This window comes from Orcinus orca, chromosome 13 (genome assembly GCF_937001465.1).
Source record: "Orcinus orca chromosome 13, mOrcOrc1.1, whole genome shotgun sequence".
Taxonomy (NCBI): Eukaryota; Metazoa; Chordata; class Mammalia; order Artiodactyla; family Delphinidae; genus Orcinus; species Orcinus orca.
The window spans coordinates 33362365-33379206 of record NC_064571.1 but is presented as its reverse complement, the minus strand read 5'-3'; the positions used below and the strand labels follow the sequence as shown (position 1 = coordinate 33379206).

Here is a 16842-nt window from a genome sequence, read left to right as displayed (position 1 = left end):
TCATTAAATGAGCTGAGTATGAAATGAGTATTATTCCATCTTATAGGTGAGAACTCTGGGTTATGAGAGGGTTACACAGCCAGTAGGTAGCAAGCTGTGATGGGACTCCAGGGCCCAGGCTCTTAATGTGCTCATGGTTCCTACTCTAATCTGCCCCAGAGAACATGGAGGGAAACTAAAAGGCTATCCTGGACACCTACACACACAGCAGCTGGGGAAATAATCATGTATAGCCCGGGGAACTTACCTGGAGCCCGCTGACCAAGCTCATCACCTGATATCATAGCAACTAGCTAGTGAGGGCTTCCAAGGAAACCTTGCAACAACTCCAGGCTAGCGAATGGATAGATAGGTGTGGGTCGTGTCTGAGGAAAACGATGGTGGCCAGCTTGGTTCCGCCATATTAAAGGCACCCCTCTGGCTTCAGCTGGGCCTGAGAGGATGTTACAGCGGACGTGTATGTTCTGAGGATTGTTCCCAACTTGGCCTCACCCACCTGTGCTTCACTACCGGCTCTTCCCATTCTGTGCCGACTCTTGTTTCTCATTGCTCTGACCTCAGAACCACTGTTCAGCCTTTCCAAGTAGAAGCCACCCTCTGCACCTTCAAAATCTCTGCTTGGTCCCCTTACGTAGAGTTTAAGGTCTTCTAGCAAAAGAATCCTTGGGCTTGTGATCTCAGCCATCTATGAAAACCTTCCGGCCTAGGGGCTGACACATAGGACATGCCTGATAAATGTTAGCTTCTTTCTACTCTAAGCCATGGAATCCCACTTAGCTTTGCAGTAAGACCCCCATGTTTGTGAATTTTCATTGCAGGAGTCCCAGTAGAGTAATCGACCACCTCCTTTCTGGCTAGGACCCCAGAAAGCTCAAGCCAACGTGAATTTCATCAACTTGGAGTCCTACTGAGTACCATTTTATTTCAGGTTTCTGCACAGTATCTTAAAAGTCGAACTTTTTAAAAAACTGGTTACTGTTCAAGTCGGTGAAAAGGTAGAAGCATTCATTCTAACTCTAGCTTGTCTGTTCTGTCTTAAGTCAGAGACACATTCCCCAACCAGCTGATAATTTGGTGCTGAACAGTTATACTTGGCTCAGGGGTGCCCCAAAAATCTCCCTAGACCCAGGGGAGATGTGGAGAAAGGGCAGGGTGAGCTCATTCAGTCCCTAACCTCCACTATTTTGTCACAGTAGGAATGTAAACTCTTCTTTGGAGCTTACATCAGCTTTGGGAGGGTTTCAACAAGCTCCCTTAGATAAGACTAAGGGTTATTTTTCTTGTCCTTTCGGCCAGAAATAAATATTTATATCAAGAAAGGACTGCCAAGACTTGGAAAGGATTTCAGTTATTTAATCAGCCCTCTGAAAGAATCCACTGTGATTGGTGTTTGAATCAGCTAATAAATTTTAATCCTGGTTTTATCCCAAATCCATTAGACAGTTATGAACTGCAGGGAAGAATTCTGGAACTTCTTCACCAGTCTGAAAAGAATTACATTGATCCAAGAGCAAAACCTGGGAATGTACACATTTGCATGTATGGTTCTGGAACATGGGTTCATTACAGTAGGTCAGGGTCTCTCTGAAGACAGCGGAACCTTATCACAGAGCTTCTCAACCCAGGTTGCCTCTCGTGGAAGACAAGCCTCCTACTGCTATCCAACCTCACCCGTGGAGAATCTTGATCGTTTGCCTCCGAAACTGCCAGACTCAGCTCCTGGTGTACTTCAAGCTGCATCATAAGACTAGCTGTGAGACTCTGACAATATAAAATGGCTAACTAGTTTAAATTATATCTGTAAAAAAAAAACTAGCTGGGTTGACCATGGGCAAGTCATTTCAACAAAACCTGGGCTCGATTTCCAGCTCTTTTATTAGTGTGCAACACTAACTCAATTAACCAACTTCTCTGAGCCTCAGTTTCCCACATTGTAAATTAATAATAATAATGTCAGATGAGACCATGGGTATATAGTGTTACACAAAATCAGTATAGAATAAATACAGATACATATAGATGTACGTGTAGATATAGATGTATGTGTGTGTACGTGTAGATATAATATGCCTGTGTGTATGTACATATGTACACACACACATTCACTAAAACATTTCATTTTCCCAGGAATTCCTAATGAGATCACACTCCTTCTTGGTTGGGGCTCAAACCCAGCCAAAACCCAGACTGGGATTTGAACCCACAATCCCTGACTTAGGAGGTGACTTGAACCCACTGTCTTTTAATTGAAACTGCTCACCTGGCGTCAGGACTTACTGAAGCTGAGGTTCTTTTGTCTCGTCGCAGAAAGAATTCAGCGTGAGGCAAAGTGGCAGGCAAAGAGTGAGTTTATTAGCACTGGGGGCTTGTGAGAGACACAGGTGGGCAGGCAAGGGAGTGCAGCCCTGAGAACAAAGAGGGCTACATTTTTATAATCAAAGAAATAGTGGGGGGCTTCCCTGGTGGCGCAGTGGTTGAGAGTCCGCCTGCCGATGCAGGGGACACGGGTTCGTGCCCCGGTCCGGGAAGATCCCTACATGCCGCGGAGCGGCTGGGCCCGTGAGCCATGGCCGCTGAGCCTGCGCGTCCGGAGCCTGTGCTCCGCAACGGGAGAGGCCACAACAGTGAGAGGCCCGTGTACCGCAAAAAACCTTCCTTATTTACATCATTAGTACCTCCTTACTCTGTATGGTTTAACCAGAACTGTTATGGAGCTATTTAAATCATATGTATATTAGCAAAAGGGTGATGACATATACTAAAATATGGTAATTCATTTCAGGTTTCTGTATAATGTCCCCTTTCACCTAGTTTCTTTCCCCTTTCAGCCTTTCTTGGCCACATGCAAAAATGCTACTCTTCAAAGACCATTAACCGCTTGACTTCGCATAACAAGATTCAGACTCCATATCTATTGTCTTGTGTTTTAACTTTCAGGGTTTGTGGCTTGAATGTGCCTGGTCTTCCTTCAAGATAGTGTAGATTGTTGCTAGGTTACTGGATTCTTTTCTTGAGTGGTCAGTAGCTTACAAGTCTCCCAGGCTCCCTTAAAATTCCCTTTCTATCTTCAATACCCTACTGGGATTTCTAACTAACTATTTAATTCTGTTCTATCCCTATCACTAATGCCTAAAAAGATGTTTGACAGAACAATGTAATCAAGCAATTAGACATTTTGAAATGTTTAATTTTCAGTTCCTCTGATTTTAAACCACACATTCACTGTCTGTTTCAAAGGCTTGGATACCCGTGTACTAATGTGTAGTAACGTTTACTAAATGTTCATTAAGTGCCCAGTAACATACTTCCACGCACTTTCTCTCACTCCCCACACCACCCCGCACAATGATAGCATCACGTTCACAGCCGAGGAACTTGTCCCCAGTCACACACTAGTAAGAGGACCTGGGATATGAACCTGCATCTGTTTGACTCTGGAGTCTACCGGGCCCTGTGCCCCTTGTCCTCATCCTCAGGGATGCTGAGATCCCAAGCCTGGGTGTCTGGTGTTTTGGTGTAAGGACACTCATTGATCCCCAGATCCTTATTTAAATCAAGCTCTGTTCGATTATCAGACTCTTCTAAGACAGATGCTTTGGATTCACCTATGTCGTATATACACTGAATTCGGAACTACCTTTGGCAAAAGGCAAGGAAATTGATATTTATAGATCATCTAAAAATTCCCTGAAGGTCTAGTTTCGAACTCCCACCCCTCCCTAATTTCCTCCCAGCTCCCGGCGTCCATTTTCCTCGCCCACCCAGTGCTAACGAGCAGTGTAATGGCCACCGGTGGACAGAGGACTGAGGCCCTCCAGAGGATGACGACCCCATAAATGTCACCACACCACTGGCTTTGGCAGAGGTGGCCATGAGGTTGGCATGGCCCCCGAGCCAAACGTGGCCCAGCCGAGGAGGAAGGCTTTGGGCCCTGCTTCCCAAGTGGACGTTCCAGGAAAGAGTCAGATGATGAAAGTTATGGAAACCAAATGGCCCTCCTTTGTTTAGAGAGAAAGAGGGGAAAAAAGTCACTCATTTTTGTGGTAAAGTGGAACACGCTCCAAACCAAACAGTCCCTCTCAGACCCGAAAATGCCAGCTCCCCAGAGCAGGCCCACAGCCTGGGAGGCTGAGGAACTGATGGGAGGCCGTGTCGAGCTGGTGCTACGGCCTCGGCCGCGTCTCCTCCGTCCTCCCAGCGAGGGTCTCGTCTGCTTTGCTCCAGAAATAGCTGCTCTCCCAGGCAGGAAAGGAAAATGAAAGGCGGGGGCAAGTGAGAAGCGGTCCACCTGACCTAGGCTAACCGAGCCAACCTTGGGCTCTCCCTCCCTTTCCTGTTGCGATGTAGGGAGGAGAGGAGCTGCTCAGAGAGAGAGCCCGGGAGGGAGCCTGGGCCCCGGTGCGTGGCTGCGGCGCGCCCCCTTCAGCTCCGCCCGCAGAATGCAGTCAGGAGTCACGAGGCCTCCTGTGGCCGCGCCGTGGCCGGCCTGTGACTCCGTGGGCGGGCTCCGTGGGCAGGGATCTGCACGCCCAAGTATTACTAGAGCATTTGCAGCACCAAGAGAAAGTAAATATAGGTTGTCATCAGCCACGCCTGCCCCGAGTTTGGTTTATCCTCTAATACGAGCCTTTCCTGGAACAGGGAGGCGCTTGGTGAGAATACTGGAGAATCCAGTTCTAGTCCTGGCTTTGCCTCAGACACGCTGTGCAATCAGGGGTTACTGTGGCCTCTCTGAGCCTCCATTTTGCATCTGGAAAATGAGCCCAGTGAGCCCTGCCTTGCCTTGGTTCGTAAGGTTGTAGTGAGAGGAGATCAAGCATGCCTGTCATCAAGAGGTGGCAGCCAGACTGCCCGGGTGCTGACCCAAGCTCCCCTGTGTAACGCTGGGCAAGTGTCTCCACCTACGTCTGTTAAATGAAGGGAATGACATCCTTCCCTGATAGCACTGCTAGAAGGTTCCACTAGATGACGTGATGTGTATGATGTCCTTGAGAGCACCGACACACATGCCCCAGCTAGTCTCACTGTCGTTATTGCCATCGTAGATGGAAAAACATCTTGAAGATAATAACGCTCGGTTCAGGCACTGTGTGATCTGCCACTGTCCTCATAAGCTTCACAACTGTACTCAACATACACTCACTATTCTGGCAACATTCCATAATCTGCCAGTGCTCGTTCTAAATATGAGGGGAACCTCCAGTAGCTTCCTGTTACATTTAGGAAAAGTCCCAAAAGCCCCACCATGACCTGCAAGGCCTTGGTCATCTGGTCCTGCTGCCTTTTCTAGCCTCATTTTGAGCCACTGTCTCACTGAAATTCAACAGCCTTGTCAGCCTTCTGTTAGCTCCCGGAAGACCTGGGCTCCTTCCTGCTCCAGGATCTATGCAGCTCCAGTGCTCTCCCACCCCATCTCCTCTCCACCCAGCCTTAGGTCTCAGCTCACAGAGCCTTTCCTCAGGGAAATATTTCCTGACTTCCCATATGAGAGCAAGCCCCCTGCTTTTCCTTCTTTGTGCTCATGATAATTTAATTAAATAGTAATTTGTGTAATAACAGCATTTTTTTCTGCTTTGTTGTGCTTTCCTCATGAACTCTCTTCCTCAAGAACTCCTATTCACCCATCAAAACCCAACCCTCCCTCATTTTCTCTGTTCACCTCACTCAAACAGGGGTACTCGTTCTTTTTTTTTTTTTTTTTTTTTTTTGGTACGCGGGCCTCTCACTGTTGTGGCCTCTCCTGTTGTGGAGCACAGGCTCCAGACGCGCAGGCTCAGCAGCCATGGCTCATGGGCCCAGCCGCACCGCGACATGTGGGATCTTCCCGGACAGGGGCACGAACCTGTGTCCCCTGCATCAGCAGGCAGACTCTCAACGACTGTGCCACCAGGGAAGCCCAGGGGTACTCATTCTTATTAGAATTCTAAATGAAGTTTTGATGTAGTGGGTGGCATTTGCCTGGAGGGCCTAAGAGTGCCTGCATTTTGTTCTGCTAATTATCCCTTCTCCTTAGGCTACACACCCAAGGAATAACAGGAAATAAATGCCACTTATTATTAGCTAAGTTCAATGTCTGATGTCCCCAGGGCATAAGGCCTGCCCACATTCCCTAAATCCAATAGATAACTAAACTAGTGGCCATTAAACGAAAAAAAAACTGCAGTGCTTCGTTTGTTGTGTTCACTTCCAGGCCTAGCACAATGCCTGGCACATGGTAGACATTCAAGAGAATATGTTTTTTAATAAAAATGAATATGTTTAAATAAGCAACAAGGATATGTTGTACAGCACAGGGAAATATAGCCATTATTTTGTAATAACTTTAAATGGAGTATAATATATAAAAATATTGAATCACTATGTTACACACCTGAGATTAATATAGTATGGTAAATCCACTCTCCTTCAATTAAAAAAAAAGTCTTGTACTAAAGACTAAGATTTAAAAAATGGGGCTTCCCTGGTGGCGCAGTGGTTGAGAGTCTGCCTGCTGATGCAGGGGACAGGGGTTCGTGCCCCAGTCCGGGAAGATCCCACATGCCGCAGAGCGGCTGGGCCCGTGAGCCATGGCTGCTGGGCCTGCACGTCCAGAGCCTGTGCTCCGCAACAGGAGAGGCCCCAACAGTGAGAGGCCCGCGTACCAAAGTAATATTTTTACTTCTTCAAAAAAAACTGAATGTGTTTAATAACTATCTCCCCTGCAGTGTCATGAAAAGCAGAGACTGTTTCTCTTCTCAAAGCCTGTGTCTCTAGCTCATAGTAGGCCTTGAATAAATATTTGTTGAGTGAATGAGTGAATGACCTGAAATAACCTCCCTAACTTTTCACCACTTGAAGTTCTCCCGAGACATCAGGGGAGAGTGTAATTGGCCATCCTCTTCATCCTCCTTCCATGGAGACACAGTGCTTAGAACTCAGATGTGTCCTCCAACTCCCATCCCATGTGGCTCTGGTCCTTAAATCCAGGCATGGAGGGTATGAGGCTTCCTCATCTCCACTCAGGCAAGTGTTTAGTGGCCCACATTCAAATATCATTAGAGACATCAGTTTCATATCAAGTACCAACAACAGCATGGCATCCTTCCATTACATATGGAAAGGCTTTCTTTCTGTCTTCTAGGTATTTGTATTCACAGCTTGATTAAAGGAACACATATTATTCATCTTCATATCACCTACAGGTCCTACCACGATCTTTTGAACAGAGCATGCACCCAATAAATGTTGAGTCATGAAGGAATGACTACCATATGCTGAGCATAGTAACTTCTCAGCCCTGCCTCTGGCCCCAGAATCTGGGACACAGTGAAGTTTTGAAGGAGTTCAAGATTAAAACTGCTTAAGCTTTTCCCCGGACATCCATTAGGATAAGAAAAAGAACTCCCCCACCTCCAGATTCCCCCCACTCTAATCCATCTTTCACAGCTACATTTGCTAAAACTTCCAAAATCATCACTTCAAGTTTTTCTCCAAAAACCTCCAAAGCTCTTTTCATAGCCAATAATAGGCCTAGGTCCAAATCCCTCAGTCTTAACTCGAAGAACTTGGAGCACACATTTTCCTATACTGATCTTTTCAAATCCTCCTTACGTCCTACCCCGGGGCAACCCTTTTGTTTGCTCTGTCTTTGCTGATGCCATTCCTCCCACCAAGAATGCCTCTTCCCCATCTCTCCGCTGAAGCGCAGTTCATGTTTTGTATTCCCTGTGACCTCATCGTGTCACCCACCTAAAGGAAGCTACTCTGTCTTCTGAAGCCAGACCATATTTTGGCTTAGCTACTTGTATCTGTCAGCAAACTTTTTTTTAATTGAGATATAATTGACGTATAACATTATATTAGTCTCAGGTGTACAACATAATGATTCAATATTTGTATATATTGCGAAATGATCACAATAAATCTAGTTGACATCCATCACCACACATAGTTATAATTTTTTTCATATGAAAAGAACTTTTAAGATTCATTCTTAGAAACTTCCAAATCATGCTGTACATTACATCCCCATGACTTATTTATTTTATACCTGGAAGTTTGTACCTTTTGACCATCTCACCCATTTCACGCACCCCACCCCCAGCCCCTGCCCCTGGCAACTACCAGTCTGTTCTCTGTATCTATGAGTTGTGTTTTTTTTCTTTTTTAGATTCCACATATAAGTGAGATTATACAGTATTTGTCTTTGACTGTCTGACTTGTTTTACTTAGCATAATGCCATCAAGGTCTACCCAAGTTGTCACAAGTGGCAAGATTTCCACTTTTTGTGGCTAAATAGTATTCCATTCTACATATATATGCCCTATTTTCTTTACCCATTCATCTGTAGATGGACACTTAGGTTGCTTCCGGGTCTTGGCTATTGTAAACAATAGCCAATAGCTGAGTCAGCAAACTTTTCCCATGACTATGGCTTCTCTCTCAAACCAGACTTAGACCTGATACTCCCCAAGTATCAGTCTATTACCTTCTCATTTCCCCTCAAGGATGCCTGGTCTATGGTAAGAACTCACCCTCTATTTGCTCACTGCTTGACTCCACTGGACATACAGGATCAGAGATGAGTGGTATTCAGGCAGAAGACCTTGAGTTCACTCTAGTGGATTTTACAGCTTAAGATGAGTTTATATTTCAAAACATTACTGCTTTTCCAGTGTCTCCCAGGACTTGGTTGATGGTCTGTAGGAAGCACTGGATATGAAATTATAAACTTGCCTCACTCCTCTTAATCCAGTGACTTCCTTTTTACAGATGAGAAGCCCTTCACTGTGGAAGATACTTATTTGCTGTGTCCAGCGCCTATCTTAAAGGAAGTTGGCATGTAAGTTTCCACCAGCAGCTAAACCCCACAGCCAGGGAGGAGAAAGGAGGTAGAGGGGACAAAAGGAGGAGAAAGAGTCTCTCTTCATTGTCATTATGGAGCCTTTCTCTAGACTCCGCCACATAATGATAATGGTGCCGATGCTTTGCAGTGAGCCAGACACCAGGGTAAACATTTCACAAAGGGTACCTCCCTTTATCCTCCCAAGAGCCCCATGAACCAGACACACACCATCCCAGTTTTGCAGATGTGAAATCTGTAGCTGAGAGAATTTAAGTAGCTTTCCCGAAGGTCACACAGCAATAAGTGGAAGAGTATGGGTTCAAAACAAGGTCTGTCTGGCTTAATCACAGCTACATTTCTAGAAAGCTCTCATGCTTCCCAAAGCACTCTCATATCATAACCTCACCCTGTCATCATAATTGCCCTTCTAGATGATTATATCCTTTCTTAGAGATAAAGAAACTCAGAAAGGAAGCTCAAAAAGGATAAGTGGGTCCACGACTGGTTCAAGACCCCACGTTCAGACCCCTCTGAGGCCACGTGCAGTGTTCCTTCCTCAGTGTCTCTCCAGAGCACCATGTATTCAGCCAGGCGGCCCGAGGTTCCCTGAACTAATTTATGGAGAAAATCTTGCGATGGTGCAGTTATAGTAAATGCTGATGAGATGAGATCAAAATATTCAAGAGGAGGGAGAGAATTAGCACCCTGAGCAAGAAAAGAAATATGCAGGGAAACAGAGAGGCGATGTTTGTGAAAGAGCACAAACTAGCCTCTCTGTAAACACATCTATAATAGGCTGAAGACAGAATGGAGGCTTTAAGGAAGAATGCGAAACTTGCTCATCTGAATTCTGCTTTCAGTCATTTGTTCAAATTACAAAGCTTCCAACTCTGGTTGCCTGACCTCAACCTGTGATACCACTGATTCCACAAACTAGCCCCGTGTCCATGCTGCAGAATGCAAGCTTGTGCTTCAGTGAGCATCTTATAGATGGGAGGAAATAGAAGGCAAATTAGTTCATTTACTGCTGTACCTCTGTGAGTTGGCTGGGTAGCAACAAAACCATGGCCATCAGAATCTGATCACTGAGAGTCCAGATAACAATAGAGTTTCTAGCTTGACCAGTTTATCCCCCACTGATTTGAACCATCTTTTAAGAATACTTCTTCGTACTACAATGGGACAAGTCAATTAAATGGGAGCAGGCTCTGCCCATTCAATGCAATTCTCCACAACGTAAGAAGGGCTGGATACGCTGCCTTGATACACCAGCCAGGTGTATCCAGACATCTCTCTAGAATGTTAGAGGTGGATGGGCCCTGGAGACCATCCTCCACATTTTACAAATGAGACAGCTCAGGCCCCCAGAGGAAGAGACTACAGTCCCATGGGTAGTTCAGAGCAGAGCCCTCGGGGGACCTGTGTGTCCTGCTCTCGGCCCCTTGCTCCTTGCCCACATGCTGAGTATCCTTGGTTCCCATGTCATTGCAGGAAAGCCGCGCTTCAGGTCAGCATGAATGACGGCCTCTCCTTCATCTCCAGTTCTGTCATCATCACCACCACACACTGTGTAAGTCATCACCTTTCCCTTTACTGAGAACTTCATTGGCATTACCGTCTCCCTGGCAAGTTTCTTTTACCAGTTCTGCCTTCTGTTCATTGAGCTTTGACCCTGGCACTGCTAGGCCAGCCGTGGGCCGCATCGGGGGCTGTACACGTATCACGAGTGTATCAAGAATGCCTGTACTTCCCCGGGTTCCCCATTTCTGTTACTGAGGGTGAGACCTGGACGCACTTTCACAACCAGATGGCAAGCTGGGACCAGGGTCTGTGCAGTATTGAGTGGGGATGCCTGGATGGACTGGGTCTGGGAGAAAATGCATAGAAAAAAATTGGACGGTATATATAGGAAACACATCTTAGGGAGTTTTTCCTCTAAATGGAAGCAAGAAAATGGGGCAATAACGGAAGGAAGAAGTGAAGTATAAAGAGAGGCTTTTATTCAGAATGGAAGAAATTGCAGCTTGTTGATATGATTGTGGAAATAATCCAGGAGAAAATGGAAAATTCATGAAATAGGAAAGAAGCAGGGAGGGGCCCTATGACATAGGGGTTGTGAGGCAGAGTGTGGACTGTATCCTCTACCAGCTCCTCAGATGCCCCGTCTCTGGATCCTTCGTGGCAGGTAACATTGATCTCTGACTACACATAAGATCACCTGGAGAGCTTTTAAAAAATATGGATGCCCTGACCTCATGCCAGACCAATTGAAACAGTCTCTGGAGTGGGCCCCAGCTTTGGTGGATTCAGGGCCCCCTTGGGAGGGTCTTTTGTGCAGCCATGGCTGGGAACCCTTCAGCCCGTGTAGTTGCTCCCACGGTCAGTGTCTTGGAGCCCAGCCCGTCAGAGGGCAGTCGGGACTTGGTTAGCTCATATACAGGTCTCAACCCCTAATATGAACATTTCTGAAAGAATCTTTGTCTGAATATTCAGTTTCTATAACCAAGTGCGCTTTTCCCATGAGCTCACTCTAGAGACAAATGTGTTTTGGCCGGATGGTCAGCTTGGCAGATACCATGGTCACTTCCTGGCTGGCCTTTGGAGGGCATGTCGTTAGAACCCCTCGGTGACTGGGGTTTGTGTCCTTACCACCATCCAGGTGGACGAGAGAGAGCAGACAGGCACTGGAGCCAGACAAGGGAAAAATGAGTTGTCTCACAGATGAGCAGGAGACCAGGCATCACAATGGACAGCACACCCTCCCAGCTCCCCTGCCTTCCCCTACACACACACACACACACACACACACACACACACACACACACACTTTCCATCCTATGTTAGGAACCAACCAGTTTTCTTGAAAGCAGGGTAAGCCAGTGCAATGGGTACAGACAATGGAAAAGTTTTACTGGACCAAAGTAAGAGACTAGGGTTGTCACAGAGACATGTCACCACTGAGAAATGTCTGTGTCTCAGGCATGCCTCAGTGGAATGTCAAATCTGGAGACCAAATATGAAAACTGGATTCAAGAGCAGTGAACTTTCTCCAAGCGTACCCTGCCTGATTCTTTTAGAAATTGACCCTTTTGGAAACTGCCAACCTGCAGGAAATGATTAAAATACCCCAAATCTAATAACTCCATTCCAGATTCCTCCCTGCTTTTGAATGATCCAACAGTTTGGGCCTGTATTTCTCATTATGTCTGACCAGACCAGAGAAACAGCTATGCCCCGAGGCCGCGAGGGCAGGGAGGTGGGAAGGGGAAATATCTTGGGGCCAAGCGTGTGGTGTGGCAGAAGCAGGACTACAAATTTAAGTTCTGGACCTCTAAACCAAGAAGAAAGGGTGTCCCCACTAATGTACCCCAAAAGGAAAAGAACTCCTGGTAAAGTCCCTCTTAGGTCTTCCCAGCTCACTCCAACCTGCACTTACGTCTCCCATCTCCTTCATCTGAGTGCAAGTCACTAGGTTTTCTGTTCAACTGACCCTTGACTGGTACCACCTCATAACGTCTTCTGCATTATTGCCCTGTCGCTTGAGAATGCTGCGTGTCTACAACAAAATTATAAGCACCCTAAGATTTGAGATCCAGGTCCATTCACTCATTTATTCAACAAGTATTCACTGATTATGGACAATGTGCCAGATAGGCACTGCCCTGGGTGCTCGGGATACATCAGGACACAACAAGACAAAAATCTCTTATCTCGCAGGGATGCGGGGAGAGAAGGCAGACGGTGAACAATGGACGTAACAAATGAATCGCACACTATGTTAAGAAATAATATAGGCTATAGAAAAAATAGAGCAGAGTAAGAGGTACTGCTTGAGTGAGTGAGTTCAAATTTTAAATAGAGATACATTGAGAAGGTGGCATCTGAATAGAGACTTTGAAGTTAACTGTGAGGCACCTGGGGAAAGAACACGCCAAACACTGAGCCCCAGTGCTCAGAGCACACAAACCAGGGTCGCCTGGTGTGTACAAGGAAGAAAGTGGTCAGTCACTGGGAGAGAGTGAGTGAGGCGAGCAGTAGGCAGTGAGGTTATGGGGATGGAGAGTGGAGGGTCTTATGAGAACTTCAGCCTTTGCAGAGGCACAACGCAATCTGACTTACACTTGAAAGATCACTCGGCTGCTGGAACAGCCCGTGGGAAGACAAGGATGGAAGAACCATGACTAGTTAGCAGGGTTACGGCAATATTTCAGGCAAAAGTGATGATGGTGGCTTGACTCAGAAGGGAGCAGTGGCAATGAGGGAAGAGGTCAGACTCAGATGTGTCTTAAAGGCAAAGCTAACTTATTTCCCAAAGCATCAGACATAGGGCTTGAGAGGAGAGGAATCAAGAATGGCCCCAAGGTGCAGCCACTATGGAAAACAGTATGGAGATTCCGTAAAGAACTAAAAATAGAGTCGCCATATGATCCAGCAATCCCACTCCCGGGTATATACCTGGAGAAAACCATACTTTGAAAAGATACATGCACCCCAATGTTCAGCGCAGCACTATTTACAATAGTCAAGACATGGAAGCAACCTAAATGTCCATCAAGAGATGAATGGATAAAGAAGAAGTGATATATATATATATATACACACACACAATGGAATATTACTCAGCTGTAAAAAGAATGAAGTAATACCATTTGCAGCAACATGGATAGACCTAGAGATTATCATACTAAGTGAAGGAAGTCAGAAAGAAAAAGACAGATACCATATGATATCACTTATATGTGGAATCTAAAATCTGGTACAAGTGAATTTACTTACAAAACAGAAACAGACTCACAGACATAGAAAACAAATTTATGATTACCAAAGGGGAAAGGGTGTGGGAGGGGTAAATTAGGAGTTTGGGATTAGCAGATACAAACTACTGTATATAAAATAGATAAATAACAAGGTCCTACTGTATAGTGCAGGGAACTAAATTCAATATCCTATAATAAATCATAATGGAAAAGAATATGAAAAAGAAGATAGATAGATAGATATGATACTGAATCACTGTGCTGTACACCAGAAACTAACACAACATTGTAAATCAACTATACTTTAATAAAAAATTTTTTTTAAAAATGACCCCAAGGGCTTTGGCCTAAGTAATTGAAAGGATGGAGTTGCCCTCAGTTGACAGGAAGAAGACTGAAAGGGGAGATTTGAGGCAGAGGGGGATTTGGGAGATCAGTTTTGCTGTCGACCAGTTTTGCAACTTAGACGGAGTTATTTAGCTCCTAGGTGCCTCGATTTCCTAATCTGTAAAATTAGAAAAATAATAATTTACATGTCTTAGCAGTATTGTGAGTATTAAATGAAATATTTATGTAGAGTGCTTGGCGGAAGGCCTGACCAGTAGTAAGTGCTCAATAAATGTTAATTGTTATTATAGTGGAAGCTTAGTCAAAATTACTGACCTAATTGGAGATTCTTCCCAGAGAGTCCACTTCTCACTTCAGAGTCCCTTATAACAAAAGGATTTTTCTGACCCAAGATGTATTCCTATGAGTACATGTTTGTCACTTGACCAAGCCCAGGTGATTGAAAGGGGGCAGACAAGCCAAAACCATCCAGAGAAGAGGACCTATATTCAAATATTCAATCCCAATCTCCAACAGGTCCTACACAGAAGCTCAAATTAAAAAGACTAAAGCCATCACTGGGCAAAATAGAGATGCAGGTGGAGTGTGTGGTAATCCAGAATATGAAGTAAGGTCTTGGACTTGCCTTTGTTTCCTGGGCAGCCTGTTTGGAGGACAAGGTTTTTAGATCAAAAACTATCCCCTGGGTCTGAGTAAAGGGTTAGACTTGTCAGTACCAGTCTGAGCCTGCCCAGTCCATCACCTGGAACCAAAAATAATTTTAAAATATGTAATTGAGACTCTTTTTTTCTTGCTTTATTTGGTGCCCATTTGGACAACCGTGTCCAAGATCTGCAATGAATAACTGTTGCCTCTGCCAGGAGCAGAAATTCCATGAAGTTTTACAGGAAAGAGATTTTTCCATCCAAGAGCTAAAAGATTCCTATACTAATGGTAAACTTTGTTGAGCTCCATGACTATAGAAAATGGTCAAACATCCAAAGCCCTCTCTTTCCGGCATATTAAACACTTCCCACCTCTAGAGTCTTCACTGGACTCCTTTTTCTTCTCCAACTCTAGCAATAGGTTGAGAAAGTCACTAATATGGTGCTGCTCTAAGGGAAACAGAAAAAAGAAGTTTGTCCTTTTGAGAACAAAGCAAGTAAATTTAGGACCTTAAGGAACTTTTCATGAAAGGTTGTCTTCTTCTGGATAAGTACCTTAAAATTCTATAATTTCCCACCCAAGGTGTACAAAAATCAGAGAATCATTCAACAAGTATTTCTCAAACTCCTCCTGTGTCTCCAGTGCTCCATTTACATTTTACAAGTCGCTGTCCCTAAGGAGCTTAAAATCCAGCTTGGGAAATGAGTCCAACAAGCACATAAAAGAGCATGTAACAAAGACCAAGATTGTGGAAGCCAGGTGTATAAATGCTATGGGATTTCAGAGAGGAGAAGAAGGGGTGAATCCAGGAAGAGTCACAAGGGCTTCATGGAGGCCATAAAACCCAACAGGTGATTTGAAAAATGATAAGAACAGGTAAGAAGTGGGAAGGGGCCCTCCCCTAAAGAGAAACCAACATGAGCAAGGTCTAGATATGGCTATGAGCCTAGTCTGTCCATGGTCCTTCCCAGGAACCATGATTGTTTTCTTCCTTTCCTCTCATTTTGTATCAATTTCTGGTGCCTTCTAACTGGGGGCCATTTCTCAGGTTGGCAACTACTCTCCTAGGATGTACACTCCACACCCTTGATCACCTGGTGTGTAACAGTGAGGCCCAGCTGATGCTTCTCCCTATTAACTATGATTAGGATTCGATTTGTGTTGGTTTCCAGGATGGAGAATCACAATATTTAAAGAAAGAAAAGAGGGGCTTCCCTGGTGGTGCAGTGGTTGGGAGTCCGCCTGCCGATGCAGGGGACACGGGTTCATGCCCCGGTCCAGGAAGATCCCACACGCCGCGGAGTGGCTGGGCCCGTGAGCCGTGGCCGCTGGGCCTGCGCGTCCGGAGCCTGTGCTCCGTGGCGGGAAAGGCCACGGCAGTGAGAGGCCCGCATACCACAGAAAAAAAAAAAAAAATAGATAACCAACAAGGACCTACTGTAGCACAGGGAACTAAACTCAAGATGTTGTAATGACCTATAATGGAAAAGACTGTGAAAAGGAATGTGTGTATATATATATATATATATATATATATATATATATATATATATATATATAAAAAAAACTGAATCACTGTGCTGTACACCTAAAACTTCCACAAAATTGTAAATCAACGATACTTCAATTTAAAATTATTTTAATTAAAAAAATAATTTTTTTATTTTAAAAATAAAAAAAAAGAGTCATTCTCTCTCATGCACAGTGTAGCCCATATACTCCTAGAGGAAAAACAGACTGTCTCATTCACTATTGCAACCCAGCACCTGGCATAATGCCTGAACATAGTCATTACTCAGTAGATAGCTGGTGACTGAATGAGTGAATGAATGGACTCAATCAAGGGTCACACTGAGCCCATGATTGTACCTGCTGGTAGGAGAGGAAGGGAGCCAGAATGAGGTAGGATTAGAATAGGGGCGCCCAGCTGGTTGGAGGGTAGGCCTCCAAAGGGGATGACCAGCAATCCAATGTGCATATCCAAGGAGCACGGGGAGCTTGAGCCTGAATTGAGAGGACCAAATCTACCAGGTGAGAGACCACAACCAGTGAACCAGGCAGGGCAAAAGTCAAAGGCCTCTTTAGAGCGGCGCTAACTCCACAAGAGCAGACCTGGAGAAGGGGATCTAGAAATAGCCCACTCAACTGGATCAAGATTCAGGACAGGCTCTGGCCCGTGAGAGTCTATAGCACAAGGCTGGAAGGCAAGCAGAACCGCAGAGACTGATATGGACTCTAAGTAACTACGTTTGCTAAGTCCAAGGAAC

At 45.2% G+C, this 16842-nt stretch overlaps 1 protein-coding gene across 1 annotated transcript in view; it reads left to right on the top strand.

Annotated features, from left to right (window-relative positions):
• ANTXR1 (ANTXR cell adhesion molecule 1) overlaps nt 1–16842 on the top strand; it is a 244980-nt gene that overhangs the window by 107206 nt on the left and 120932 nt on the right. The window contains 2 exon segments of the mRNA XM_004277021.3: nt 8753–8822; nt 10317–10395. Of these exon segments, the coding sequence (XP_004277069.1) occupies nt 8753–8822; nt 10317–10395 (149 nt within the window).